We start from the raw sequence: 27,780 nt of genomic DNA on the forward strand, positions 1-27,780 counted from the left end.
TGCCACTTACCAGGGTCCAGCCCCAGTAGGATCCAGGGATACCTTCAGGACAAACGGCGTCGGCGAATGAGGAAAGATAAAGGGGAGAAAAAGAGACTTGATCTTCCTTGGTTTACACAGAAAGCCAATAAAGTCCATGACACCGGACTTGCTCTGTTCACGGAGGCCACAGGCACCCTATCGGTGGGGTGAAGACACAGAGCGTCCCCTCCCCCGAAGACGCTAGGCGCCTTCTCAATTGAATCTTAGAAGCCCGGGCAGTTAAGTGAACTCAGAGGGTCCCTGTGCTCCAAAGAGTCATCCTTAAAAAACAGAGAGAGAAAAAGAAAAAAAGAATGACACGGGGAGACCAAGCTTCAGTGAGCAAGGCCCGAAACTTTATTTTTAAAAGGAGCTTTTACACCCTCAGTTGTACATAGAGGATAATGGAAGATACAAAGTAATGCAGGATTAGCAGTCCTTGACCCTTACTGAGAGCAGACTTTCTTTCTGCAATCTTATCATATACATAGGCTTTAGGGGATTTACATCATCTTCTGAGCAGGAGGCCTGTTAACATTTTTCTTCTGATAAAGGTCAGTTAACCAGAAAACTTATTTTCTCTAAAGGTTATTTTTCTGAAGTTTGGCACCACTCCCTGAAAGCACTAGATAAAGTTGCATTTCTTTAGGGCAAAGGTGCAGTGGGCTATAACAAGGAAAGAATTTATTAACTCAAGGGTCTACAGTTAACATCAAGGCTACTACTTATTTTTTCTATATACGAACTATACTAATTAATATATTCCCAGGGACACAGTGGGTAAGGGATATGGAAACTTGGCAGCAAGCATTGGCTCAACAATGAAATCCTTCATCAGTTCTATTCTAATAATTTTTAACTCCCCGAAGAGCTATATACTGTTAGAATGTCTTAAGCTTTCCGTGCCTCTCATGGTTGGGAGGCTGTAAACAATCACATACGTAGTTGTAAGAGTCTGGATAAACCTCTCAGGCAAGTTAGAAAGCCATCCAAGGGGTTTGGATAGAAATACTCCTATTGTGTCCAGGAGACTTACTAACTAGAGCTCTAAGTTGATTTCTTTCAGAGAAAGGTGGTCGGGGATAGACCCAGTTAATGTCAGAGGAGTTGGTGAGAGTCATAAAATAGTAAGACAGAACAGATTCTGGTTTGGGGGTAGATGCTCGACCAGGTCTAGGAGGTCCCTCGAGTCCTGATTCACCTTTCCTGTCAGGTCTTCTCCGCATGACCTTTGTCATGGGTGGGATCTCCCGTGGTGGCTCCCGGCACTACACAACAGGCCAATCAACTGAGAGACTACTTGTTGGGTAAGGAATAGTGACTTTATTCAGAAAGCCAGGAGACCAAAAAGATGGTGGACTACTGTCCCAAAGAATCATCTCTGATGAGTTAGAATTCAGGTTTATTTTACACGAAAAGATCGCTATAGCTTCTTTTCAAATATGGACTCACTGCAGTTGCTGAGTACCTGAACTAAAGTCATCAGAGAATACATACAGTGAAAAAGGTAAAGGATTTGCCACAACCACTGAGTCTGGGAAGTATGGCTCCACTATGTTCCTGTCTTGTGACTTTTGGGTAATATCCTTGCCATACACAATACATTGCTGTGTGTTTTCTCCAGGATACATACTCTGATACTACTGGCGAGATGTTGAGCTGTGAGGACAGTTTTTTTTTTTTTTTTTCTTTTTTTACACTTGTGAAATTGGTGAGGAATCTTTCTAGAATGAATTCATGTTCTAAAGACCTAATAAATACATATATATTTGGCTTCTATCCAGTATGAATTTTATCATGAAGCCTAAGATGTTGCCACACTCATATTTGTATGGTTTCTCAGGAGTATGAATTTTCTGACCAACAGTAGGGTATGAATTTTGAAGACTTCTACCTTATACCACATTCACATACGTTTCTCTCATGTATGGATTTTTTGATGTTTAGTGAGTGCTGAGACCTAAGTAAAGGATTTTCCACACTTGAAACATTTCAAAGGTTTCTCTATATGTATTCTGCGATGACTTGTAAGGTGTGAATTCCGAATGAAGAACTTGCCACACTCATCACGTCTGAAAGGTCTCTTTCCAGTATGAATTCCCCAGTGAAGTTGAAGATGTGGTTTTTGACCGAAGACTTTTCCACACTCATCACATTTGTAAGGTTTCTTACCGGTATGAACTGTCTGATGAGTTAAAAGGGTTGACATTGCATGAAAGGCCTTGCCACACTCATCACATTTGTAAGGTTTCTCTCCAGTATGAATTGTCTGATGACTTAAAAGGATTGACTTTATACGAAAGGCCTTGCCACACTCGTCACATTTGGAAGGCTTCTCTCCAGATGTAATCTCTTATGACTTATGAACTATGAAGGTTGACGAAAATGCTTGCCATATTCATTACATTTGTAAGGTCTCTCTCCAAATGAATGCTCTGATGACCAGCAAGGTGTTAACTTCAGCTGAAGACTTTCTCACATATATCACATTTAAATAATTTCTGTCCTGTATGAATTTTCTGATGTCTCCCGAGGTTTGGGCTGTCAGTAAAGGCCTTGCCACACTCATCACATTTGTAAGGTTTCTCTCCAGTATGAACTGTCTGATGACTTAAAACAATTGACTTTACATGAAAGGCCTTGCCATACTCATCACATTGTAAGGTTTCTCTCCAGTATGTAATCTCTTATGACTTATGAACTGTGAAGGTTCACTAAAGTGCTTGCAATACATTATATTTGTAAGGTTTCTCTCCAGAATGAATGCTCTGATGACCAGCAAGCTGTTCATTTCGCCTGAAGACTTTGTCACATATATCACATTTAATTAATTTCTGTCCTATATGAATTTTCTGATGTCTCCTGAGTTGTGACTTGTCAGTAAAGGCCTTACTACACTCATCACATTTGTAAAGTTTCTCTCCAGTATGAACTGTCTGATGCCTTAAAAGGCTTGACTTTACACGAAAGGCCTTGCCACACTCATCACATTTGTAAGGTTTCTGTCCAGTATGAACTGTCTGATGAGTTAAAAGGAATGACTTTACACGAAAGGCCTTGCCACACTCATCACATTTGTAAGGTTTCTCTCCAGTATGTACTGTCAAATGCCTTGAAAGGATTGACTTTACATGAAAGGCCTTGCCACACTCATCACATTTGTAAGGCTTCTCTCCAGTATGTAATCTCTTATGACTTAAGAACTGTGAAGGTTGACTAAAATGCTTGCAATACTCATTACATTTGTAAGGTTTCTCTATAGAATGAACGCTCTGATGACCAGCAAGCTGTTCACTTCGCCTGAAGACTTTGTCACATATATCACCTTTAAATAAATTCTGTCCTGTATGAATTTTCTGATGTCTCCTGAGTTGTGACCTGTCAGTAAAGATCTTATCACACTCATCACATTTGTAAGGCTTCTCTACAGTATGAACTGTCTGATGCCTTAAAAGGCTTGACTTTACACGAAAGGCCTTGCCACACTCATCACATTTGTAAGGTTTCTGTCCAGTATGAATTGTCTGATGACTTAAAAGGAATGACTTTACACGAAAGGCCTTGCCACACTCATCACATTTGTAGGGTTTCTCTCCAGTATGAACTGTCTGATGCCTTAAAAGGATTGGCTTTACACGAAAGGCCTTGCCACACTCATCACATTTGTAAGGTTTCTCTCCAGTATGAACTGTCTGATGACTTAAAAGCATTGACTTTACACGAAAGGCCTTACCACACTCATCACATTTGTAAGGTTTCTCTCCAGTATGAACTGTCTGATGCCTTAAAAGGGTTGACTTTACATGAAAAGCCTTGCCACACTCATCACATTTGTAAGGTTTCTCTCCAGAATGAACACTCTGATGACCAGCAAGCTGTTTACTTCGCCTGAAGACTTTGTCACATATATCACATTTAAAGAATTTCTGTCCTGTATGAATTTTCTGATGTCTCCTGAGGTGTGACCTGTCAGTAAAGGCCTTGCCACACTCATCACATTTGTAAGGTTTCTCTCCAGTATGAACTGTCTGATGAATTAAAAGGATTGACTTTACACGAAAGGCCTTGCCACACTCATCACATTTGTAAGGTTTCTCTCCAGAATGAACCCTCTGATGACAAGCAAGATGTTCACTTCGGATGAAGACTTTGTCACATACATCACATTTAAATAATTTCTGTCCTGTATGAATTTTCTGATGTCTCCTGAGTTGTGACCTGTCAGTAAAGGCCTTGCCACACTCACCACATTTGTAAGGTTTCTCTCCAGTATGAACTCTCTGATGACTTAAAAGAATTGACTTTACAAGAAAGGCCTTGCCACACTCATCACATTTGTAAGGTTTCTCTCCAGAATGAACGCTTTGATGACCAGCAAGGTATGCTTTTCGGCTGAAGACTTTGTCACATATATCACATTTAAATAATTTCTGTCCTGTATGAATTTTCTGATGTTTCCTGAAATATGAGCTGTCAGCAAAGGCCTTGCCACACTCATCACATTTGTAACGTTTCTCTCCAGTATGAACTGTCTGATGACTTAAAAGGAATGACTTTAAACGAAAGGCCTTGCCACACTCATCACATTTGTAGGGTTTCTCTCCAGTATGAATTGTCTGATGAGTTAAAAGTTTTGACTTTGCATGAAAGGCCTTGCCACACTCATCACATTTGTAAGGTTTCTCTCCGGTATGAATTGTCTGATGAGTTAAAAGGGCTGACTTTGCATGAAAGGCCTTGCCACAGTCATCACATTTGTAAGGTTTCTGTCCAGTATGAATTGTTTGATGAGTTAAAAGTTTTGACTTTGCACGAAAGGACTTGCCACACTCATCACATTTGTAAGGTCTCTCTCCGGTATGAAGTGTTTGATGCCTTAAAAGGCTTGACTTTACACGAAAGGCCTTGCCACACTTGTCACATTTGTAAGGCTTCTGTCCAGTATGAATTGTCTGATGACTTAAAAGCATTGACTTTACACGAAAGGCCTTGCCACACTCATCACATTTGTAAGGTTTCTCTCCGGTATGAATGGTCTGATGAGTCAAAAGGGCTGACTTTGTATGAAAGGTCTTGCCACAGTCATCACATTTGTAAGGTTTCTGTCCTGTATGAATTGTCTGATGAGTTAAAAGTTTTGACTTTGCACGAAAGACCTTGCCACACTCATCACATTTGTAAGGTTTCTGTCCGGTATGAATTGTCTGATGCCTTAAAAGGCTTGACTTTGCATGAAAGGCCTTGCCACAGTCATCACATTTGTAAGGTTTCTCTCCAGTATGAACTGTCTGATGACTTAAAAGGCTTGACTTTACACGAAAGGCCTTGCCACACTCATCACATTTGTAAGGTTTCTCTCCAGTATGAACTGTATGATGCCTGAAAAGGATTGCCTTTACACGAAAGGCCTTGCCACACTCATCACATTTGTAAGGTTTTTCCCTGTGTGCTTTGAGGTCTTGCGTTACTACTGAAGGATTCATAAAGTCATTCCCATATATATTAGAAACACTGGTTTGGGCACAAGGAGGACTTGTTTGAAGTGGTGAAAATGAGAAACTGTTGTTGACAGACCTCTCAGCTTCATTATATTCAGAAATTATCCCGCCAGTTTGAAATATCTGCAGTTTATCCTGAAAGTTAAATCCAAGCCTACTTCCAAACGGCTTGATTCCTGCATCCTTTCCATCATGTGAATCTATTCCATCAGGCACATTTCCATTAAGGCTTACAGGTGTTCCTTTGTAATTTCTTTTGTCATCTCTCCCCTGACACTCAAAGTCACACGTATTTTCCTGACTTTCCCAAAGATGAAAATGTTTGATTTCACAGCTTTCAGGTCTTCCCAGGATCAATGTTTGGAATATTTCTAGTTTATCACTGTTCACTTTGGGTTGTAAATGCTTGATCACATGTGTAGGAGAGATATCTACAAGATAAAAAGAACGACAGGTATCCTGCTCACAATAATTCAAAAACAAATCTTTCATGTTGAATATATATTACACCAAAAGTAATACTTACAACAAGTTGTGAAACACCACAATGATGACCTTAAGTTTTTAGAAACACTAAAGGAATAGAATTCTTAACTTAAGAAAGCATGATAACATAAATTCACCGTTAAGGTAGCCTAGTTTTAAAAACCATATGTGAAACACACTCATGTTGGACAATTTTAGTCCAACTATCAAAAGCACGGTATTTTTCTACCAGGACCCCTAGGAACGTATCAAACAACAGTTGCCTCAAATTGAAAAGAAAAATATTACACTATCATTGTATTCTGCATATTTACTGTACATTAATAAATTCTAAACAATATATAATATATTGTAACAGTAAAGAATCCAAAACCAATCTTACCCAATTAATAATTAACTGTTCATAATTGTTTGTTTACAATTGAAAACAAATGAGAAAATGAAGAATATGACTAAAACAATTCTTTGGAAACAGCAGTTTTCTAAATCTGCTATAGAACTACGTACCCAAAAACAAAAGGCATTTTCCAATGTTAACAAGTAGTATGTGTCAGTTGTATTGCAGAATACAGGCTAAAAGACCATCATCTGTACATGACATATACATTAAGACATAAAATATTCACCAGTTTTCTAACAGTCAATAACCAAAGCAATCTCTACCTATGCTGTTGTTCAGTCACTCAGTTGTATTTTACTCTTTGCGACCCCGTGGACTGTAGCCCACTGGACTCCCCTGTCCATGGGATTTCCCAGGCAGGAATAATGGAGTGGGTTGCCATTTCCTTCTCTATGGAATCTTCCTGACTCAGGGATCAAACCTGCATCTTCTGCATTAGCAGGTGAATTCTTTACCACTGAGCCACGAAGGAAGGCTTGTCTCTAGCCGTACACTATTCTTAATTACCTGGTTTAATGGCACCAAAATATAATAAATAAAATGTGAGTGCTTTGTGTATTTATTGACTAGGGTCAGACACAATATTGCTGAAAAATGTTGCAAGTGAAAAGCATACAAGATGTAATGTAGTTGAGGTCTGATAGAAAACAAAATTTTGTAAAGCAATAATCCTTCAATTTAAAAATTAATAAAATTTTAAAAAGATATAATGTAGATAAAGTCATATCATAAAGAACATGACAGAATATAGATATTACCTTTTTTAAACAAAAGTAAATTTTGAGTATTTACTATAAAACATGCACTACTGTAAGCCAACTGACAGCACTAATTTGCTTTAAAAGGCTTGAGGTAAATTAACATGTTTTTCTCTAAGCAGAGCAGGAGACACACCAAATCGCACACAAAGTGGTAAGAGAAGCAGGATATGAATTTGAACCTACAGACTGAGAAAACTTATTTGTAAACATGACCACCCACCGAATGAATAGATTAGAAAATATAAAAAAAAAAAAATACAAGGAACTTAGAAAGAAAATATCAAGGAAGATACAAGACAGAAGTAGTCTGTTTAACTATTATTCAACCATCGTATCTCGAAATGGGTTGTGAGTCATCATGGATGCACAGAGTGATTTAGGTTATATCCTGAGAAACTTGTTCAATAAATGACCAGAAATCTTTACAGTGAGAGTATGTAAAAGGTGGAGGGATGCAGTAGGTGAGAACAGTGTTTCCATCCATATCAAGGTACTATGTGAGGAATGGTCAGGACTAAGAAAGGGCCTGTGTGGAGCATAGGGTACATAGGTTCACGTCAGATATCAGCTTGTGACCGCATGTCTTTGTGAAGGTAACTGAGAGTGCAAACTAATATACTGACCTTAAAAGAAAACAACTGATTTGGCAAGTTTATGGGCATTATATTATGGGTATGGGACAGAAACAAAAGAGATTTTAAAAAGTGACTGTGATATATGGAGAAAGCAGGATAATGCCTGTTATACTATTTACAATGTAATGTATCCAACCATGAATTTTGTAAGTTACAATGGAATGCTAATATTCAAGAAAAACATACACAATATTCCAGGATATTGTGTAAGAATCTTATCAGCAGAAATCAGAAGGAAAATCCAGGAAAAGGCTATCTAAAGCTGGGTTTCTCTGCCAAATATGATTAACCTCTCTTTTGGACATTTATTTCATTTCTTCTTCCACACACGTTCATCTCAAGATCGAGGAGTATCAAAGAAAAGAAGGGATTGAAACTGACTCTGGAGGATCTTCCCAGTTACAAAAGCCTTCCCGAGGCATCCAACTCCTTTTTGTAGAAAAAGGCTTCATTCTCCTAGACCTTCCCTGAGTTCAAAAGAGCAGATTCAAACAGTTACTAATACATAAAAGGATCATACCATGTTCAAGTGGGATTTATTGCAGGGATGCAAGATTTCTCAATAGCCATCAGTTAATCAGTGTGATACACCACATTAACAGTTGAAGACTAAAAACCATACGATCATCAATAGATGCACAAAAGGTTCTGACAAAATTCAAGTGCCATTTATGATAAAAACCCTTCAGAAAGTCAGCACAGATAGATCCTACCTCAACATAATTAAGACTCTTTATGTCAAACACACAGCTAACATCCTACTCAACAAGGAAAAACTGAAAGCGTTCCCCTAAACAAAATGAGTAAGACAAGAATGTTCACCATTGCCACTTTTACTGGACATATTTCTGGAAGTCCTAACCACAATAATCAGAAAAGAAAAAGAAATAAAAAGGAATTCAAGTTAAAAAAAATAAGAAAGAAGTAAAACTGTCACTATGATGCTACACACAGAAAATCCCCAAGATGACACCAGATGACTACTAGACCTCATCAATGAACAAAGTAAACTTGCTGGATACAAAATATATAGAAAACTGCTGCATTTCTATACACTAACAACGATATATCAAAAAGTGAAATTAATTAAATAATCCCATTCACCATCTCAGAGAAAAGAATAAAACTCTAAGGGATAAACCTACCTAAAAAGTCATAAGAACTGTACTCATAAAGTATAACATGCTGATGACTGATACCAAAGATGACACAAACAGATGGAAACATATACCATGTTCTTAGATTGAAAGAAGTAACACTGTCAAAATGACCATACTATCCAAGGCAATCGACATATTCAACGTAACCCTTATCAAATTAACAATGACATATTTCATAAAACAAGGAAAACCTTAATTTGTACCAAAATACAAAAGACTCTCATATCTAAAACGATCTTGAGAAGGAAGAACAGAGCTGGAGGAATCATGTTCCCTGAGTTGAGACTATACTACAACTGACAGTCATCAAAGTGAAAGTGAAGTCGCTCAGTTGTGTCTGACTCTTTGTGACCCCATGGACTGTAGCCTATCAGGTTCTTCTGTCCATGGGATTTTCCAGGCAAGAATACTGAAGTGGGTTGCCATTTCCTTCTCCAGGAGATCTTCCTGACCCAGGGATTGAACCTGGGTCTCCTGCATTGTAGGCAGACGCTTTATCGTCTGAGCCACCAGGGAAGTGGTATGATAATGGCACAAAACAGAAACATAGATCGGTAGAACAGGATAGAAAACCCAGAAATAAACCAATTTACTTAGAGTCAATTATTCTATAACAAAGGAGGAAAAAATACAGAATGAAGAGGTCTCTTTAATAAGTGATGCTGGGATAAATGGATAATTAAATGAAAAAGAATGAAATTACAACATTCTCTAACACCACATACAAAAATAAACTCAAAATGCATTAAACATATAAATGCTAAACCAGATACTGTAAAATTCATAGTGGAAAACAAATGCAAAACACTGACATAAATGTCAGCAAAAATTTTTTGGATCTTAGAGTCATGGTAATAAAAGCAAAATCAAACAAATGAGACCTAATTAAATTTAAAACCTTTTTGCAAAGCAAAGGAAACCAAGCAAAGAACAAAAACACAACTTTTGGACTAGGAGACTATAGATGCAAATGATGCTACCTATAAGGGATTTATTTCCAAAATATACAAACACTTCATACAGCTTAATATCAAAACAAACAACCCAATCAAAAACTGGGCAGAAGATCAAAACAGGTATTTCTCCAAAGGAGACAAACAGATGGCCAACAGTCACCTGAAAAGATGTTTGACGTCTCTACTTATGAGGAAACGCAAATCAAAACCACAAAACTGTATCACCTCACACTGGTCAGAATGACCGCCATCAAACAGTCTACAAACAATAAAGGCTTGAGAGGGTACGGAGAAAAGAGAACCCTCCTGCACTGTTGGAAGGCCCATAAATTGGTACTGCCACTTTGGAGACTAGCATGGAGGTTCCATCAAGAACTAAAAATAGAGCTATCACATGAACCAGCAATTCCAATCCTGGGCATATATCCAGAAAGGATGAAAACTAATTCAAAATGACACATGCACCCCAATGTTGTTAGCAGCACTATTTATACCAGGCAAAACATGGCAGCAACCTAAATGTTCACTGACAGATAAAGGGATAAAGAATGTGTGGTACATATACACAAAGGAATATTGTAAAGTGAAAGTAGCTCAGCCGTGTCCAACTCTTTAAGACCCCATGGCCTGCAGCCTGCCAGACTCCCCTGTCCATGAAATTCTTCAAGAAAGAACACTGGAGTGGGATGCCACCTCCACCGCATAAAACATAATGAGGTAATGCCTTTTGCAGCAATATAGACAGACTTAGGGATTATTCTAAGTGAAATAAGACAGAGAAAGACAAATATCATAAGATATGATATGTTGAACTGAAACAAATGATACAAATGAACTTATTCACAGAATAAACTCACCAGCATAAAAAACAAAATTATGGTTACCAAAGGGGATAGGGCAGGATGGTGATGGGGGCAGGAAAGGGAGAGATAAATTGGAGTCTGAATATAAACAAACTAATATATATATAAAATAGATAAACAACAAGAACCTACGATATAGCTCAGGGAACTGTATTAAGTATCTTGTAAACTGCTGTATACCTGAAACACAACACTGTAAATTAACTATACCTAAAAAGTGGAGAAGGAAATGGCAACCCACTCCAGTATTCTCGCCTGGAGAAACCCAGGGACAGACGAGCCTGGTGGGCTGCCATCTATGGGGTTGCACAGAGTCGGACACGGCTGAAGCGACTTGGCATGCATGCATGCAATGGAGAAGGAAATGGAAACCCACTCCAGTGTTCCTGCCTGGAGAATCACAGGGGCAGAGGAGCCTGGTGGGCTGCCGTCTGAGGGGTTGCACAGAGTCACATATGACTGACACGATTTAGCAGCAGCAGCAGCAGCAGCATACCTAAAAAGAATGGTTAAAACAAAAACAAAAACACCTCTTGTGGAAATGTTTAAACGATGTTCCAAGGGTGTAAAAACCATTAAATGGGGGAAGCAGTCTATGAAACAAGACATGTTGACAAAACTGAATATCCACCAGCAAAAGAAAATACTTACAATGCAGAGAACAACAGTGCAGCCAATAGCCTCATAGATAGAGAATGTGAACTTGGACAAACTTGTCCTGGGATAAATTCCCATACCATTTACAGACACTAAAATATATGGTCCTTGATATACATGAACGACACTGTCATGGTACACTTGACAGAGTCTCCAAAGGCAGAAAATGACCTGGAAAGATATATCAGGTTCTCGTGATACTTTCTCTCTCATAATCCTAGAACATGCTGACCACTCTACTAGATAGCTTCAAGTGGTGACTTTGTACAGAGCAAGAAAATAACATTAGGAATAGTGTCCCCATCACAGTTTTCTGTTACCTAGTAAATCCACTGCACAGAGACTCAGCAGAGGCTGCCAATTAAACACAGGTGGATTAACACTGCAAGGAAACTAGATAAAATTTCAGACCCTCAGGAATATATTTCAAAGAAATTTAAGAGGTAAAATGATACAAAGTAAGGAGAATGTAACATCAGGAACGGTTGACATTCCCAGACTGGGTAGAGCAGCACAAGAGTAAAAATAATACAGCATGAAGGTCAGACATCACAGCATCTTGACATGGGACCATGCGCTCGACCTACAGATGCTCAGCTAAGAGCCCGTGGGATTCACATATGCTCCCCTCATAGGATCTGGGATCAAAAAGACCATCTCTCTACCCACTCTCCTTACATTTTTCTAAGTAACAAGCACAGAGGATCCAATCCACCAGCTTGGCCCAATCCTAAACAGAAAGAAAAAGCCCTTTTGAGGTACTCGTTTATCTTTATATGTTGTATTATTGACTATTTTTACGTCACTCCCCACTGTCCAGAGCTTTTTCCCATGCTCCAATGTGGGATAATATTCAGATCTGAAAGAGAAATTCTGGGACTCCCTGGTGATCCAGTGGTTAAGACTCTGCATTTCCAATGCAGGGGGTGCAGGTTTGATCCTTAGCCAGTGACATAAAACAGACACAGCATCTGAAGAGGGTCAGTTTAACCTTGTGAAGCTGTGTCATGCCCGAGTCACCAGAACTCTCAGATGAAAGACATCAGGGCCTCCCAAGGGGCACACAGGGAAAATGCAGATACCCAAGGGCAGCTCTGGAAGGAAGTCATCCTCACCCACAGACAGCAGGTTCCTGTAGGTCTCCAGCATCACATCCCTGTACAAGGCCCTCTGAGCAGGGTCCAGGAATTCCCACTCCTCCTGAGTGAATTCGATGGCCACATCCTCAGAGGTCAGTCGTTTCTGAAATGAAACCACATGTCACCAAAACGGCCATGAAAACTTCTCATTTTCATGCAAAAGAGAAAGCGTAGTAAGGGGTAAGGATTGACTTGGTTGAAGTATGTGTTCTAACAGATCCATGCAAGGGTATCTGGAGAAATTATTCATCTCTAATTTTAATTTCTTATGCTTTTTCATAAGACCTTATGAGATCCTCCAATTAATATGGAGTTTTCATCACTGCTCAAAATCCATGAAATATATATAAATAAAACTCAACACTGTATTGGCTATGCAGAAGTGTCAGATATTATGTTCTACCCAGTGAGCGCAATTCATTATCTAGATGAGGTACAGCATGAGTGGTGTCTTCAGAGACGATGAAGTTCACGGCACTTTTAATGGAAAGGTCGAAAGTTTCAGCCATGACACTGATAACAGCAGCAAGGACCAAAAGTGTCTGAAGGCTTCCGGCTGCTCTAAATTACTGTATATTACTCTAAACATTAAACAAGTACTTTACAGGCAAGAACCTGTCATCAATATAATAGCTCATTAAAGAACGACCTGTTTCCACCTTACAGAAGAAAAACTGTGTCACAGACAGACACTCTGAGAAACTCAACTCAGATCAAGAAGGTAAGAAACGTTATACGAAGCACCTGAACTCACAGGCTTGGGCTCAGCAACTGAAGCTTAAGCATCTAACAGTTAAGTAATACGGAGAACATTAAAAGTCCTTTGACAGAGGGCTCCTAAAGAAAACTTGAAAGAAGTCCAAGGTGAGCCTCTTCCCTGCCCCTCTTGTCTGCACGGGGAGCAGTTCTCGGGCCTTGGGCCTTCATCCCCCAAAAATGGACCTCTGCGCCAAATTCTTCTCCACCCACTTCTTGATCAGGAGAACCTCCCTGCTGTTGAGTGATCACTGTCCAGAGTGGTGGTGAAGGACGGGAGACACTGACCGATGAGAGCCACAGCAGCTTGGGAGCCCCAGGTCCCCGGAACATCTCACTTATTCCTAGCCACAGCTTCCAAACCAGTGCCATTTCAAGGGACTCTGACACAGCAGCCAAGTTCCCTGGAGCTGGAGCTGCCACAGCAGGGGTTGCTGGCTCCGGGGCTGGAAGTGGGACTTGTTTGGGACCTTCATCACTGTTAGGCCAGGAACCCTTCTCTGAAACAGTAGCTCTTCTACACCATGGGCTTGGCCCTCTCAAAGGCCATGGGGCGCTTTTGCTTGATGGTGGTCTAGCTCATCTTCTTCACGATGTGAAGGAGCTGTTTCCACCTCCCATAGTTCTTTCTCCTGTGTCTGCCCTGTATATTCCCTTTCCCATAACTCCCCAGGCAGCCTGGGGAAAGTGGTGGGCTCACGGTTTGACAGAAGGAAAACAAATAAATATTGTATTAATATGAAAAAAACACAATGTTCAAGGCGAACAATGGGGAATAGCATGAAAGGTCATTACAGATGTGGATACAGAAACACAACTGATAGTAATTTACTACTTAAAACACCAATAGGATTGTTTAGAAATTTTCAAGGCCACAGATTATACTGATCACATAATTTCAACTCAAAAAAAAAACGGTGATATGTAGCTTTTAAATAATGATGACTTCTATCTAAACTACAGACTTGCACATGAATGTATACATATCTATAAAAAATTAACTGAAATGAGAGGATGCGTCTCTTGACAGAAGTTTTTGGACAATTTTATATCATCCATTTATTCACATGTATTTCAGCATCTTTCAGACAATAAAAATGTATCCTTTGTACTCAGCTGAGTTTGTCAACAGCATTCTATACTTGGCTACCAAAAGAAAACTGGTAAAAATTAAAAAAAAAAAAATACTTGAACTAAAATCATAATAAAATTACAATATACATGAAAACAAATACAATTTTATCTACTTAAATTTACATAGCAAGACATTAACAGAAGCCAAAGACTTTCTTTGCTTTTTTTCCCCATTAATAAAAGAGTGATTTGAAATTAGAAGAATAATTAGATCATGACAAAAAAAAATTACACCATTAGTAAAGTAAAAAAAACTTCTTGGAGAATTAAAAATCATGGCAAAAAAAGAATATGAAAAAAAATATAGTTATTAAGCAAGACTATCTCAAGAACCATCATGATGGGAAGGAAACATTCAAAATATTTCTTCTGAAATTACAGTGGCATGAAAGGAGCTGTCCAGGGTGTCTGTCCTTCACCACCATACGATGCGCATGAGCAGGGGCCACTAGAAAAAGTAACAGGAGGAAAAACACAGGGCAAGAGACACAGAGTTTGTCAGAGAGTTGAAACAGGTAGTACTCACAAACCTAAGGACATGGAAAGGTGAATAGTCAAAGGATGGGAAAAGTCCATCCTAAAGAGAGCAGGGGAGACTGTTATATCAGACAAAATAAACTGAAGAAAAAAAAAGTACAATGAGATAAATATTGTATAATGATAAAATGGTCAATTTACCCAAAAGCTGTAACAAGTAAAATATATGTATATATACATCTTATATTAGATATGTTAGAAAAATGAAGCAAACATTAAGGGAAAGGAAGACAGAAATAGTGGCACAGGCATAGTATGAGATTTCAATGTCCAAGCTGAACAGGCATGTACAGATCACACGGCCCAACAAAAGCATAAAACACGGGCATCTCAAGGACACACAAAACATTCTCTATGAGACACCACAGGTTAGGCCCAAATCAACAATTTTAAGGGACTGCTACCATGAAAGTATTGAGAGGGTAACAGGCAGGAAGGCCAGGGGTCTCCAAAAGGAGGAAGGAGCCTCCAAGTGTCAGACCTTTTTCTCTGTCTTAAGCGGCAGGAGGAAACAAACTAGCGATATTTTTTCCTTCTCCATACAAATTTAAAAAGAGGTTTCTCTTAAAATACTGTGTTGCCATAATGACACTTGGCTTCACCTGAAGTTAACTATTCTCAAACCTTGAGTGAACCAATGCCTTTCTCTTATGGAAGCGTTTATCTTAAGCTATGCTAATGTACTATATGCATTTACCCCAAACTGTCTTCAAGTCGGTTCTGCCTCTTGGCTCAGAACCTACTTGACAAACCACTATGTTATATTCCGATACTGCTCCCCTAATTTATGTAAACGAAACTATTTGTATGGTGATCTGCCCTTCTTCAAGATTCAAGTTAATCATTTTACGGCCCAGGATGAACCATTTGGTGCCAAGATTCTCCCCAAATGCATCTTATGGGTGAGGGGCCTGGTGCCATTCTGAGTTTTAAGACATTCCTTTCTTTCATTAACAGACTGCTAGTGACTATAGAACATCCAGCTGAAGACTAGCAGGGGGGTACTCTTTCTGCCCCCTTCTGATGCCTATGTCAGAAGCTTTCTCTATCTCCTTTATACTTTAATAAACCTTTATTACACAAAAGCTCTGAGCCATCAAGCCTCGTCTCTGGCCCCTGACTGAATTCTTCTCCTCCAGGGCCAAGAATCCCGGCGTCTTTGCGTGATTCAACAACCACCTTTCAGGATCTTCCCTAACAATGAAATAAACACAAGAAAAAAAGAAAATTCCCCAAATGTGGACATTAAACAACTCACTTTTACACCACAAATGGGTCTAAGAAAAAAATCACATGGAAATTTTTAAATACAGGGATGAAAACGAAAAGACAACATTAGAAAATTTATAACACACAGAGAAGACTGTACTAAAAGCAAAGTCTGAACCGTTAAATGCTTACAGTAAAGAAGAGACAAGATCTTAAATCTGAAATCTATTTTTAGACCTTTAGGAAGCAGAAAACAGAAAACAAACTAAACTCAAGTTTAGCAGAAGGAAACACGTAAATAAGAAAGATTAAACCAGAGATACAGCAGAAAGAAGAAAACTATAAAAATCAACAAACCAAGAGTTGATGTTTTGAAGAAAACTGTACAGGAAAACCCCCACCTAGACTAAGGAAAAGAGAAAAAAAGATTCAAATAACTAAAAACAGATATGAAACAGGACTGATTACACCTGAGGTCCAAGAAAGTTTCTAAAGATAAGGAAGTACTATGACCAATAATGCCGATAAATGACAGAATATAGGAGATACTGGCAAATTCTCAGAAACACACAAACTCTTTTACTTATTAAGAAATAAAAACATTGAGAAGTGTTGAAAGTGAAAGTGTTAGCCACTCAGTCGTGTCTGACTCTTTGTGACCTCATGGACTGTAGCCCACAAGGCTCCTCTGTCCATGGAATTTCTCCAGACAAGAATACTGGACTAGACAGCCATTCCTTTCTCCAGGGAATCTTCCGACCCAGGGATAGAACCTGGGTCTCCCTCACTGCAGGCAGATTCTTTATGATTCGAGTCACCAGGGAAGCCCATTATACCTAGAGAGATTTAAGAAATAGTCAGAAACCTCTAAGAAAAATACAGGACCAAATTCTATGAAACATTTACAAAAGAATTACCACTAAGCCTGCTAATTCTATGGAGCAAGCATGATTCGAATAGTTTGCTGATTTCCCAAAGACACAAGAAAACTAGAAACCAGTACCCCTGACGAATACTGATGCAAAATTAAAATACTTGCAAACCCTCTTCAACACATATTAAAAAGATCTGGAGAAACAAACATAGAGAACAGACAGAGGCGGGAGGGGAGGAAGGAGAGGGTGAGATGTATGGAGAGAGTAACACGGAAACTTACATTACCATATGTAAAGTAGAGAGCCAATGCGAATTTGCAGAATGACTCAGGGAACTCAAACAGGGGCTCTCTAACAACCTACAGGGGTGGGAGAGGGAGGAAGATGGGAGGGAGGGGACATAGGTATACCTATGGCTGATTCATGTTGGTATTTGGCAGAAAACAACAACTTCTGTAAAGCAATTATCCTTCAATTAAAATAGATAAATAAAAAGATCTGACACCATGACCAAGTGGAGTTTACTCATATAAGGCAAGGAGAAGTCAACATACAAAAATCAATTAATATGACACACTACATTAACAGATTTAAGGGAAAAAAAAATACAGGATCATCTCGATGCAGAAAAAAACCATTCGACAAAAATTTGACAACCTTTCAAGATGGAACACTCAACAAGCTACAAACAATAAACCATACCAACATCAACATAATAAATGCCATTATGAAAAGAGCACAGCAATGGGGAAAGAATGAAAGATCTTTTCCTCTAAGGTCAAGAAGAAGACCAGGATGCACACCCTGCACTACAGTTCAACAAAGCACTGAAACTCTTAGAGCAATTAGATGACAAAAAGAAATCAAAGGTCAGCAAATTGAAAAAGAAGTAAATTTATCTTCTTTCCCACGTGACAAAGTTTCATACGTAAAAGTCATAAAGATTACAAAAGAAACATGCTATATCAAAAAAGATTCTTTAATAACCGAACAAAGGATCAATCAACCAATTAACTCATTATCAAAACTGCCATGGCAATCTTTGTAGAAGCAGAATAAAACATGGTGAAAGTTATAAAACTATTCAAAGAGCAAACAGCAAAACTCCTGAAGAAGGAAGATGGAGGTCTCTCTATTCCAAAACCTATTACAAGGTAATCAAGGTGATGTGGTACTGGTATAAAAACAGACAAATAAACCAAATGAACAGAACACAGTACTCAGAAATAATTCTTTCTGTATATGTAAGGTATATCCACAAGGATGTATCTACAAGATACACAAAAGGGCAAGGACAATCTCAATAACCATGATGCTGAGAAAATAGATATCCACCAGCAAAAAAATGAAGCTGAAATCTTGCTTCCATTAAAAGTTAAAACATTTCTGTGTCAAAGGATTCAATCCACAGAGTGAAAGGACACCCTCTGAAGAATGGTGGTGATGAAAATTTCCACTTGCCAGAGACTTAGATTCATTTCATAGATTAAATCTGATGATCAACTAAAAAACCCTGTATCACTGATGTCTATTTCTGAACTGTCCATTCTATTAACAATAAGGATTTAAGGAGACTGACCCACATCTTTAGCTTGAACTGCCTTAACAAAGAACAAACTGCCCCTAATTGACCTGATTCCCAGATTTCACCAGCTATTGTGCATATTAATACCTGACTTCCAAGTGCAGTTTCCTTACCCTGGTTGACAGAGAGCAGACAGAGTGTCCAGGTGGGCCCTAAGCAATCCCTGCTGCCCAACAGCACTAAGACCCCATCTCCAACCCGTGGGTGAGAAGTCCTGCCCAGGACGGTGCCCAGGGGAGCCTCCTCACAAGGGCCAGGTCACCGGGTCATGGGGAGACGGGATCTAAGTGGAGACGACAGGCCCTGAGGGAAGGCCCCGGATGAGCGTCTGTATACAGGAGTCAGACAGGATACTCCAGAGTCAGACACGATTAACAAGTCCAGAGCAGGGCATTTCAGGAAGGACAGACTGAATATGACCTTACCTGAGAAAGAGCCATGCCTGACTCCTTTTCTTTCCTCTTCCTCAACTTCAGGGCTTCCTCAGGCAACACAAGTCTTCAGAGTTCTATCATGAAAGTTGAAAACAGGCCGCTTAATGCTTAGAGTCAGCACATCCCCTTTCTGAGCCCCAGTGACACACACAGGGCAGCCCTCACTGTGTGGAACAGACAGTCCTCTGTGGCCACCGTCTCAGGAGGGACTCAGGACAGTCAACTCCCGCAGAGAGACCAACATGGGACTTTCCCACACTTTCCCTCGGATCGCAATCCCCTCCTGGTGAGGCCTCATGTACACAGCAAGCAGGGGCCACCTCTGCTGACCCCACGACCCCTTTCAGGTCACACAGCAGGCCCTGGTCCAGACCCACTCGGAGCAGAGTGCCCCCTCCTCAGCTCAGATCTCAGCCCTCAGGACTGGGAGGACTCAGAGTCCTGATGCTCAGTGAGGGAACCAGACTGGAATCAACTGGGGCACCTTAAACATTCTCGAGCTGTGGACCAACACAAGCTACCTGAAGGGGAATCTCTGGTCAGAGGGTACAAAACATGGGTATGCAAAACGCCTCATCAATGAAACGTGAAGCCTGGACTGAGCACCATTCAGAGGAGCAAAGCACCTCCCAACTCTCTTTTTCATCCCAGCCTTACTAAGGTGTAACTAACAAAAATGGTATAAACGTACTGTGTACAAAGTGATCATGTGATAGATTCATACACTGAATAATTATTACAGTGGAGTAAGTTACACTTCCATCTATGAGTACACTGTATTATTTCTCTCTGGGTGAATTTCAAGTATACAGAAACACTACCAGCAGCATGCAGTACCTCAGATTCCCAAACTGAAAATCTCTACTCTTTGCCTAACAGTGCCCCATTTCCCCCTCCACCCGGCTCCTGGTAACAGCCTTATTACTCGATGGCTCTATCAGTTTGACAAGTCTAGTTCCCACATACAGTGTCTGTCCTCCTTTGTCAGGCTTCTTTAACTTGGCATAATGTTCTCTAGGTTCATTCAGTTCAGTTCAGATCCTTGATTTTTATATACAGAGAAAAAAGTTCATGAATATACAGTATATAATAAGTATTTCCATACAACAATTTGGTTACCTATTCTTTTGTCAAGAGACATCTGGGCTGTGTCTATGCCTTGGCTACTGCAAATCCAGTCACACATATGGGACTGCAGGCATATCCCTGAAAAACCAATTGCTTTCCCTTTGGATATCTGTCAGAAATGGGTTTGACAGACTGTAGGCCTGTTCTATCAGTTAAGGAACTTCCATTTTATTTTCCAACATACCAGTACCATTTACATTACCACCAACAGTGCAGTTAAGATTCCATGTTTTCTGTACTGTCTCTGTATGTGCTTATTTTGGGAGGGACAGGAGTGGATAACAGAGAACCCAGCACTGGCCTGGAAGCAAGAGAGTTGCAGCTGCATCTTCCAGAGGACGAGCCTCCAGGATGCAGATCACTGTGGTATCGCTGCCCTCTGATTCTCGGAGCCATCTTCCCCTACGTCACAGGACTTTATGACTCTTCACAGGTTGGGCCCAGAGATCCCTACTGAGCAGGACCACCTTATAACAAGCATTCTGTGATCTTAACCTTAGTACTCCTATTTTCCCAGAGGGACTCAAACAAACTTACAAACTTTCATGGTGTCCAACAGAGTGTCCACAGAGCCCATGATGAGCCTCTAACCCTCTTATACAAACACAAAGCATTCCAAGCCCTGATAACTCACGCATGAGGCAAAATACAAAAAAGGACAGCCAAGGATCCACAGACACAAGACACCATATTTTCATTTACAGTGAGTGATCCAGGTCAAACACTGAAATCTCCAAAGACTATGAAAAAGAGGGATCATTCCAATGATGCACATGGCCCACTGAGACCTCAGCATCTTCCAAGGAAACACTCCAGATTCTCTTGGTATCTTCCCAAATGCACATGAACCTTTCTTCACCGGCAACCCCAAGTACACAATGATACCAAAGTTGATGCAAAAAATGACCTGAGATTTTCCCTGTTACTCTATGGTGCCTGCCTGCTAAAAGAGCCAACAAAAGCCAGGGCGTGGAGTGGATGCTGGGGGCACCTGCTAGAACCAGCCCCTCAAGCCCAAGGCTCCCATCCTCCTGCACCCACAGGTGCCTGCGGGCTCAGCCCAGGCCACAGTTCTAACACTGGAAAAGACTTCTCCTGGCTGAATTCCACATCCTTCATTGCTGCTCACGTGTGGTCACGAGTTGTCAAATCAAACCTCTGCAGGCAAGTGTCAGCCTCAGCACTGCTGTCCCGGGAACACGAGCTAAGGCATTGGAACCTCAAACCATTCCATGCGGGCTCTCCAACAAACCCGCTCCCAGGTTCTCCAGCCTGAACTGAGACATTCTTTTCCAACAGATCCGCACCCGCCTTGTCCCTGAAACTACACATGGGATGGGCGCACGCTCCATTCACTGGGCTCACCTTGATGCCCCCAAGTACTGCCACAAGCCTCCTGCAGACCCCACCAGGCTCCCTCCGCTTTCCCCATTTGTCTACCTCTCCTCCCTGCATGACTGGACTAAGCAAGACTAAAGTGCACTGGGGTTTCTTGGCAAAGGGGATCACAAGAGGAGTGCCCACGAGCTACCACCCAAAGGACACTGCACGTGCAGTATGAAAATCAAGACACTGGCCCTCCTGGGAAAGTCTGCCACCACCTGGGGACACTATGGAGTCCACGTACAAAGGCATTTGAGATGAGGAAGTCTCAGAGCAAGGGTCTCCAGGTCTCACTCTCTCCTGTTTTCCCCACCCACACCTACTTGGAAAATATTCTAGCCCTTGGGAGGGGGGAGGCCGGGCAGCGTCTCCTTCCTGCCCTGTTAGGTTTAGCATTTCTGCTCATCCTCAGCGCACTGAAATCACAATCGCTGACACTGAGCACATGAACTCCTAGAAGGCAAAGCTGCTGTCCATGATGGTGACTGGTCCCTGGATGGACAGAGCTTAGATCTGGGGGCTGCAGAGGACGAAACACAGCAGACTAAACATGGGGACATCTTAGCCCACTGCTTGAGGACACCAGTTCTATAAGGCTTTGGGGGATTTTCTATATTTTTTGGCTCTTCTTTTGAGTAATTAAGTAGTCACATGGGGTAAAGATCAATTACAGCTGAAATGTCCAGAACATGGGAAACATCTTCATCAGCTGTCCTGTGCTCTTGGTCATCCCTGAGGATTAGTCAACCCAACCCATAGTCCTGTCATCTAAAGACATTTCCAGTATCAGGTACTGCAGCCACGATGGGAAGAAGAGGAACACTATGAGCCCTAAAAAGAGGGGAACCAGGAAGGACACAAAATAACCCTTGAAGAAGGGCATTAATTTCTGCTGATGGCAACTGATAGAGGCAAAAAACCTGGGTAACATGAGAGAGACTGTTAGGAGGCGATGAGGAGACCTCTCTGAGCCTAGACTTGAAGGGTGACAAAGGGCCTGAGACAGGGTGACCTGAAGGTGAGAAAAGGAACTACGATGTCAGACAGAAATGGTTTTGGTATTTGGAAACAGAGAAAAGGTAAATGAGACCAGGACAGGCTGAACCACGGGCAAACGGTCAGCTTGCAGGATGAGGCTGGAGACTCTTACAGGGCCCTGAGCTTGACAGAGGGCTGTGGAGCCACAGCGAGGAGTCAAGCTTTTGTCCCAAGAACAAATGAAAGCCAGTGGACATAAAAAAAATCTCCCTTCAGATTTAGCCTTATTCATAGAAGTCATCGAATTCTGAGCCTGTGATCCTGCCTCCATTCTACAGTTTTCCTTATCGTTTTTCATTGAGGGAGGACTGGGATCTATTTAAAATTCTAATTACCGCCAGACACTCCCTCCAAACCAGAACTGCCACACACAGACACACAGCCAATTTGGCTAATCATTTCAGGGGTCAGTGTTGCTCACACTCCGAGTTTCCAGTCTAGTCTCTCATCTCCATGTTACAAGTGTGCTCCCTCGGGCCCAGATTGAAGCCGTTTATGAGAAGGTCTAAGCTGAGTGAAGAGAACCAGGTATAACTGATTAATGAAATGGGAGGCTGAAGGGCAAGGGGGCCAAGTTTGTCCTTAATGCCCATCCTATTTAAGACCAGGAACATGTGTCATGTATCTGAGCAAAAGAAACTTTTCTTTCAAGATTGGGTCAAACTGATACCGAGCAGGTAATTCTTTATTAGAAGATTGCAGTAAAATATTTTAAAAATACAGAATTGCAAATATATATCCACTGGTACAAAAAACATTAGAAATAGGATCTGAGCAATCTTTTTCATCATGAATAGAGAGGCTCTGTTGGAAGGTTCCACGTCAATCCAGCCCATCCTTCCTCATTCGCACAGAAAAGTCAAAAAGGGATCTGAGGGAAACATCTTCATATCACCTCACAGCTCACGTGTTTCACTGATCATACAAAATGGAGAAAACAGACCATTACACCAACCAGTTAAATTAGGTGCTTTTTTTTTCTTTTTTTGAAAGGAAAGACTGAAGCATTTTATTTTGTTGGTTTTATCATGTTAAATGTTCTTTTATTTTCCACTTTCTCAAAGAAATGCCTTTAATTTTACAAGATCTAATGTCATACCTCCGTTAGTCTCTGGTAAAGAGCTGAGACCAGAAATATCCATTTGTGTGTGCACACATAAACACATACACACAATTCATGTGTTTGGTAAAACCACAGTTGAAAATATGTCTGTTTTATTACACGATGGCCCATACATAAAACCCTCCAAGATGTATTTCTCTGTGAATTCAGAGAAAGGGAGGCGAGGTCATCTTTGCTTATTAACTTTAAGTTTTTCATTTTCCTCATTTTTAAGTATTATAATTGGAGGATAATTACTTTATAATATTGTGATGGCTTTTGCCATACATCAACATGAATTGGACATGTGTCCCCCCCATCCTGAACCACCTTGCACCTCCCTCCTCACCCGATCTCTCTGGGTTGTTCCAGAGCACAGGCTTTGGGTGCCCTGCTTCGTGCATCGAACTTGCACTGATCATTCTATTTTACATATGGTAATATACATGTTTCTATGCTATTCTCTCAAATCATGCCACCCTCGCCTTCTCCCACTGAGTCCAAAAGTCTGTTCTTTACATTTGTGTCTCCCTTTGTTGTCCTGCATGTAGGATCGTTGGCACCCTCTTTCTAAATTCCATATATATGCAGTAATATACAGTATTTGTCTTTCTCTTCCTGACTTATTTCACTCTGTATAATAGGCTCTAGGTTCATCTACCTCATAAGAACTGATAAACGAGGTGACATTTTTGCTAAGTATGGCACAAAATAGTCTAAGATGATTTACTACTTACCAAAGAAAATTTCAAATGTACAAGACGAAGGGAAGGAAGCACCAGGCAAGGAATGAATCGGAAAAAAATTTTAAAAGAAAAAATTGTGAATTAGTTTTAATCTAAAAATCTGGTGTTAAAGTTTAAAAAAACACTGAGAATAATCATAATCAGAAAAGGATGATAAGAGTAGAATACTGGAAACTAAAAAAGCTTATTTCTGAAGTTAAAAATGATTACAGAAACTGAATGAATGAAGACCTATTCCAAGCCACAAAAAGCACCATATATATAGAAAGGAGAAAATGTGAATCCATTAAAAAAAAAAGTGTTCCTTTAAAAATGCTACCCAGTAGTGATACAGTGGATGAGAATCTGCCTGACAATGCAGGGGACATGGGTTCTACCCCTGGTTCAGGAAGGTCCCAAAAGTACAAGCAACTAAGCCTGTGCACAACTACTGAGCCTGTGCTTTAAAACCTGGGAGCCTCAACTCCTGAGCCCACGGCACAGAACCGAAGACAACACAGCCCAAAAAAATTAAAAAAAAAAAAAAAAAAAAGCTACCACAGAGTGACAGAGTCCATCATTTCTTGCTCCAGGTGTCTTCTTCCCTGACCTCTATCTTATGATAGACAAGGGAAGGGGTTCACTCACAACTCAGTGAATCAAGCCACTGCCCCAGGCTCAACAGGGTTTGCAAATGAAAAGTCATCTTCTGCCCCAAGTAATAAAATAAGACACAAGCCTTATATATAGACAGGAGTTTTGAAATTCTCAGCCTCCTCTGTATAACTAAAAAAATCATCTGTATCCAAACAACTGGCCACACCTGGATCGAGCTTACCCCTCTGTTCACCTATCTCCCTATTTCATCTGAGTCTCCGTGTCTCTTTCTCTCCCCCTCTGCTCTCCTGCTGTTCCTGTCCTATTTCCTGCCTCACGCGTGTCCTGTCTCAGGCTGCTGCAATTCGTTCCCCCTCGAAATGCTCTCTCTCCAACCTTCCTGAGTCTTTCAAAAATCCATACATATGTCTGCCTCTTTCTTCCCCCATTTCGGCTCCCTCTCTGCGCTCCAGATTACTCCCCTTCTCTCGCTGTGACTCTCCCTTCCTCCCCACTCTCTAGCAGGCCATGTGGCTACGCTTCCTTCCAGCCCTTTCTTCCTCTGCTCCTTACCCCTTGCTCTGCCAGCACCACGATAAAACCGGCCACCTCAGGCTGAGACCTGAACCCTTGTGGCGGGACCCCAACCGGATGAAAATACAACTCCGGACTCTAACCCAAGAGGCTGGATTCAAACCCGGCCAAAACCCAGTTAGGGACTCTCCACCTCTGACGTCCCTCATCGCCCTTCGCCTCCCCGCTCCCATCACTGATACAGGGCAGTTCTCCCTATGCTGGAGATCCGGTTTTATAATTTATTAATACTTCTCTATTTTACTCACTTGGCTATTTTCAAGACTTAATCTCTTTGACTTGACTATCCCTTTGCAAGTCCCTCAGCCATTCTCAGGGTTCCCATTGGTTCTCCCTGATGCTTTTCTCCTCAGTTTCAGTTATTTCTCTCAGTCCTTCTGACTCTGCTTCTCCTGATCCTCCTGCCTCCTGAATTTACTGAGTGGGCGACAGAACGAGACGCCCCCGGACCGGAAGATCACCTTTTCCGACCGAGTTGAATAGGGCATGGAACAGCACTGGCTGTCACATGGCTGGCCCAGGTCACCTACCCTACGCGGGGTGAGGGGACGGGCTGACAGGAAAGGAGGTGCCTGCGGGTAGAAGGACCGGCCTCAGGAGACGCGAGGACAGAGGGGCTGGGAAGGAGGGGGCTAGGAGCGGGGCGGGCTCTCCGGAATCCCGGGACCAGGGAGAGGGCGCGGCCTCTCCGGGAGCGGGGGCGACGGGCTCTGCCTCCAGCGGTCGAGAAGGCGACGCGGCGGGGCGCGACTCCAACTCGCGAGAGAGGGCTTTACTTGGCGAGGCCAGAGGTAAAAAAGGGTTTTAAGCAGGAAAATGTCGCCAGAGGCGGTGTCTACGCGGACCGAGGGCCGAAACCGCCTCAGCAACACTTCAAACCCAAACGAAAACATAACTGGGCCGCAACGGCAGCGGCAGCGTCTATTAGGGGCCGAGCACCGGGTGCCAGGGTTTTCAGGTCGCTGGCAATTCCCACACCATGAAGACGAGTGAGAGGGGGCGGAGGTGGGGGTTGGAGGGGTGGCGAGCTCTGCAAACTTACTCTAGAAGCAAGCTTAGACGCCGCTCGGGGACCTCGGCTCCGCGCTCTCCAACTTCCGGCTCTGGGTGAAAGGGCTTTTGGTATTAGAGCCGCGGCTTCCGACCAGGGGCGGGGCGAGCACCCGCTGTGCGCAGAGTTCGTGGGAAGGGCGGGCCGCGGAGGGGGCGGGGCCTGTTACCTTGACAGCACTAAGTTACCTTCTGTAACACTGCTAGGTAAAAGCTTCAAGTTATGTCGGAAGCCAAGATACTTCCTCTTAAGACTAAAAAGGGTTTATTCTCAATAAAAAGCTGTTTTTCACAGCATGGTGTGCTCAGATCCTGCTAGTGAGGCTGAAGCAATTCAGGGATCTCGGAACTTGGGCAGTTTGAATAAACAAGACAGAAAAGGCAATGGCACCCCACTCCAGTACTCTTGCCTGGAAAATCCCATGAACGGAGGAGCCTGGTAGGCTGCAGTCCATGGGGTCGCTGAGAGTCGGACACGACTGAGCGACTTCACTTTCACTTTCACTTTCATGTATTGGAGAAGGAAATGGCAACCCACTCCAGTGTTCTTGCCTGGAGAATCCCAGGGACGGGGGAGCCTGGTGGGCTGCTGTCTATGGGGTCACACAGAGTCGGACACGACTGAAGTGACTTAGCATAGCATAGCATAATAAACAAGAATGGGACTAGTCTCTATATTACAAACACAAAACTCTCCCTGGGTAGAAATGGGCTATTCCCTACTGACGCCCCGGAAAACAGCAAACTCAGCATAGTGCTGAGTTTAACCAACTGAGGGTCAGCACTTGGGTGTCTGAGATGGAGGACTTAGGGGATGTGATCATTTGGGTCACTAACCACAGCCTTAATATGAGCAAGACACTTTAAATGATTATAAACTGCGTTATTGTTTATTTTATCCAACGTGTTTTAATTATTTCCCTTTCTAAACCCAACTCTTTAAACAGTGACATAAAGAGGGTTGTATAAGCAGCTCTTACAATGACAAATATCATTGTGTAAGTTTAAGCTACAGAGAAAACTTAACTGATACATATACTGTGAAACGATTATCACA

The 27,780-nt window shown here is 41.6% G+C and overlaps 1 protein-coding gene and 1 pseudogene across 2 annotated transcripts; one reads left to right on the forward strand and one right to left on the reverse strand.

Moving 5' to 3' along the window:
- Window positions 1-355: 355 nt before the first annotated feature.
- Window positions 356-26,856, reverse strand: LOC129631907 (zinc finger protein 665-like). Of its 2 annotated transcripts, XM_055553201.1 has the most exons (4): window positions 26,716-26,856; window positions 19,098-19,180; window positions 12,553-12,679; window positions 356-5,950 (listed from the first exon to the last, which is right to left on the reverse strand). In XM_055553201.1, the coding sequence occupies exons 2-4, from the start codon at window positions 19,110-19,112 to the stop codon at window positions 2,736-2,738; spliced, it is 3,357 nt and encodes a 1,118-aa protein (XP_055409176.1). In that variant the 5' UTR covers window positions 19,113-19,180; window positions 26,716-26,856; the 3' UTR covers window positions 356-2,735. The 2 variants fall into 2 exon arrangements, with proteins under 2 accessions (XP_055409176.1, XP_055409177.1); XM_055553202.1 differs by lacking the exon at window positions 19,098-19,180.
- On the forward strand, window positions 13,513-13,910 carry LOC129632069 (ATP synthase F(0) complex subunit C2, mitochondrial-like; annotated as a pseudogene).
- Window positions 26,857-27,780: the final 924 nt, after the last annotated feature.

Source organism: Bubalus kerabau, chromosome 17 (genome assembly GCF_029407905.1).
Source record: "Bubalus kerabau isolate K-KA32 ecotype Philippines breed swamp buffalo chromosome 17, PCC_UOA_SB_1v2, whole genome shotgun sequence".
Classification (NCBI taxonomy): Eukaryota; Metazoa; Chordata; class Mammalia; order Artiodactyla; family Bovidae; genus Bubalus; species Bubalus kerabau.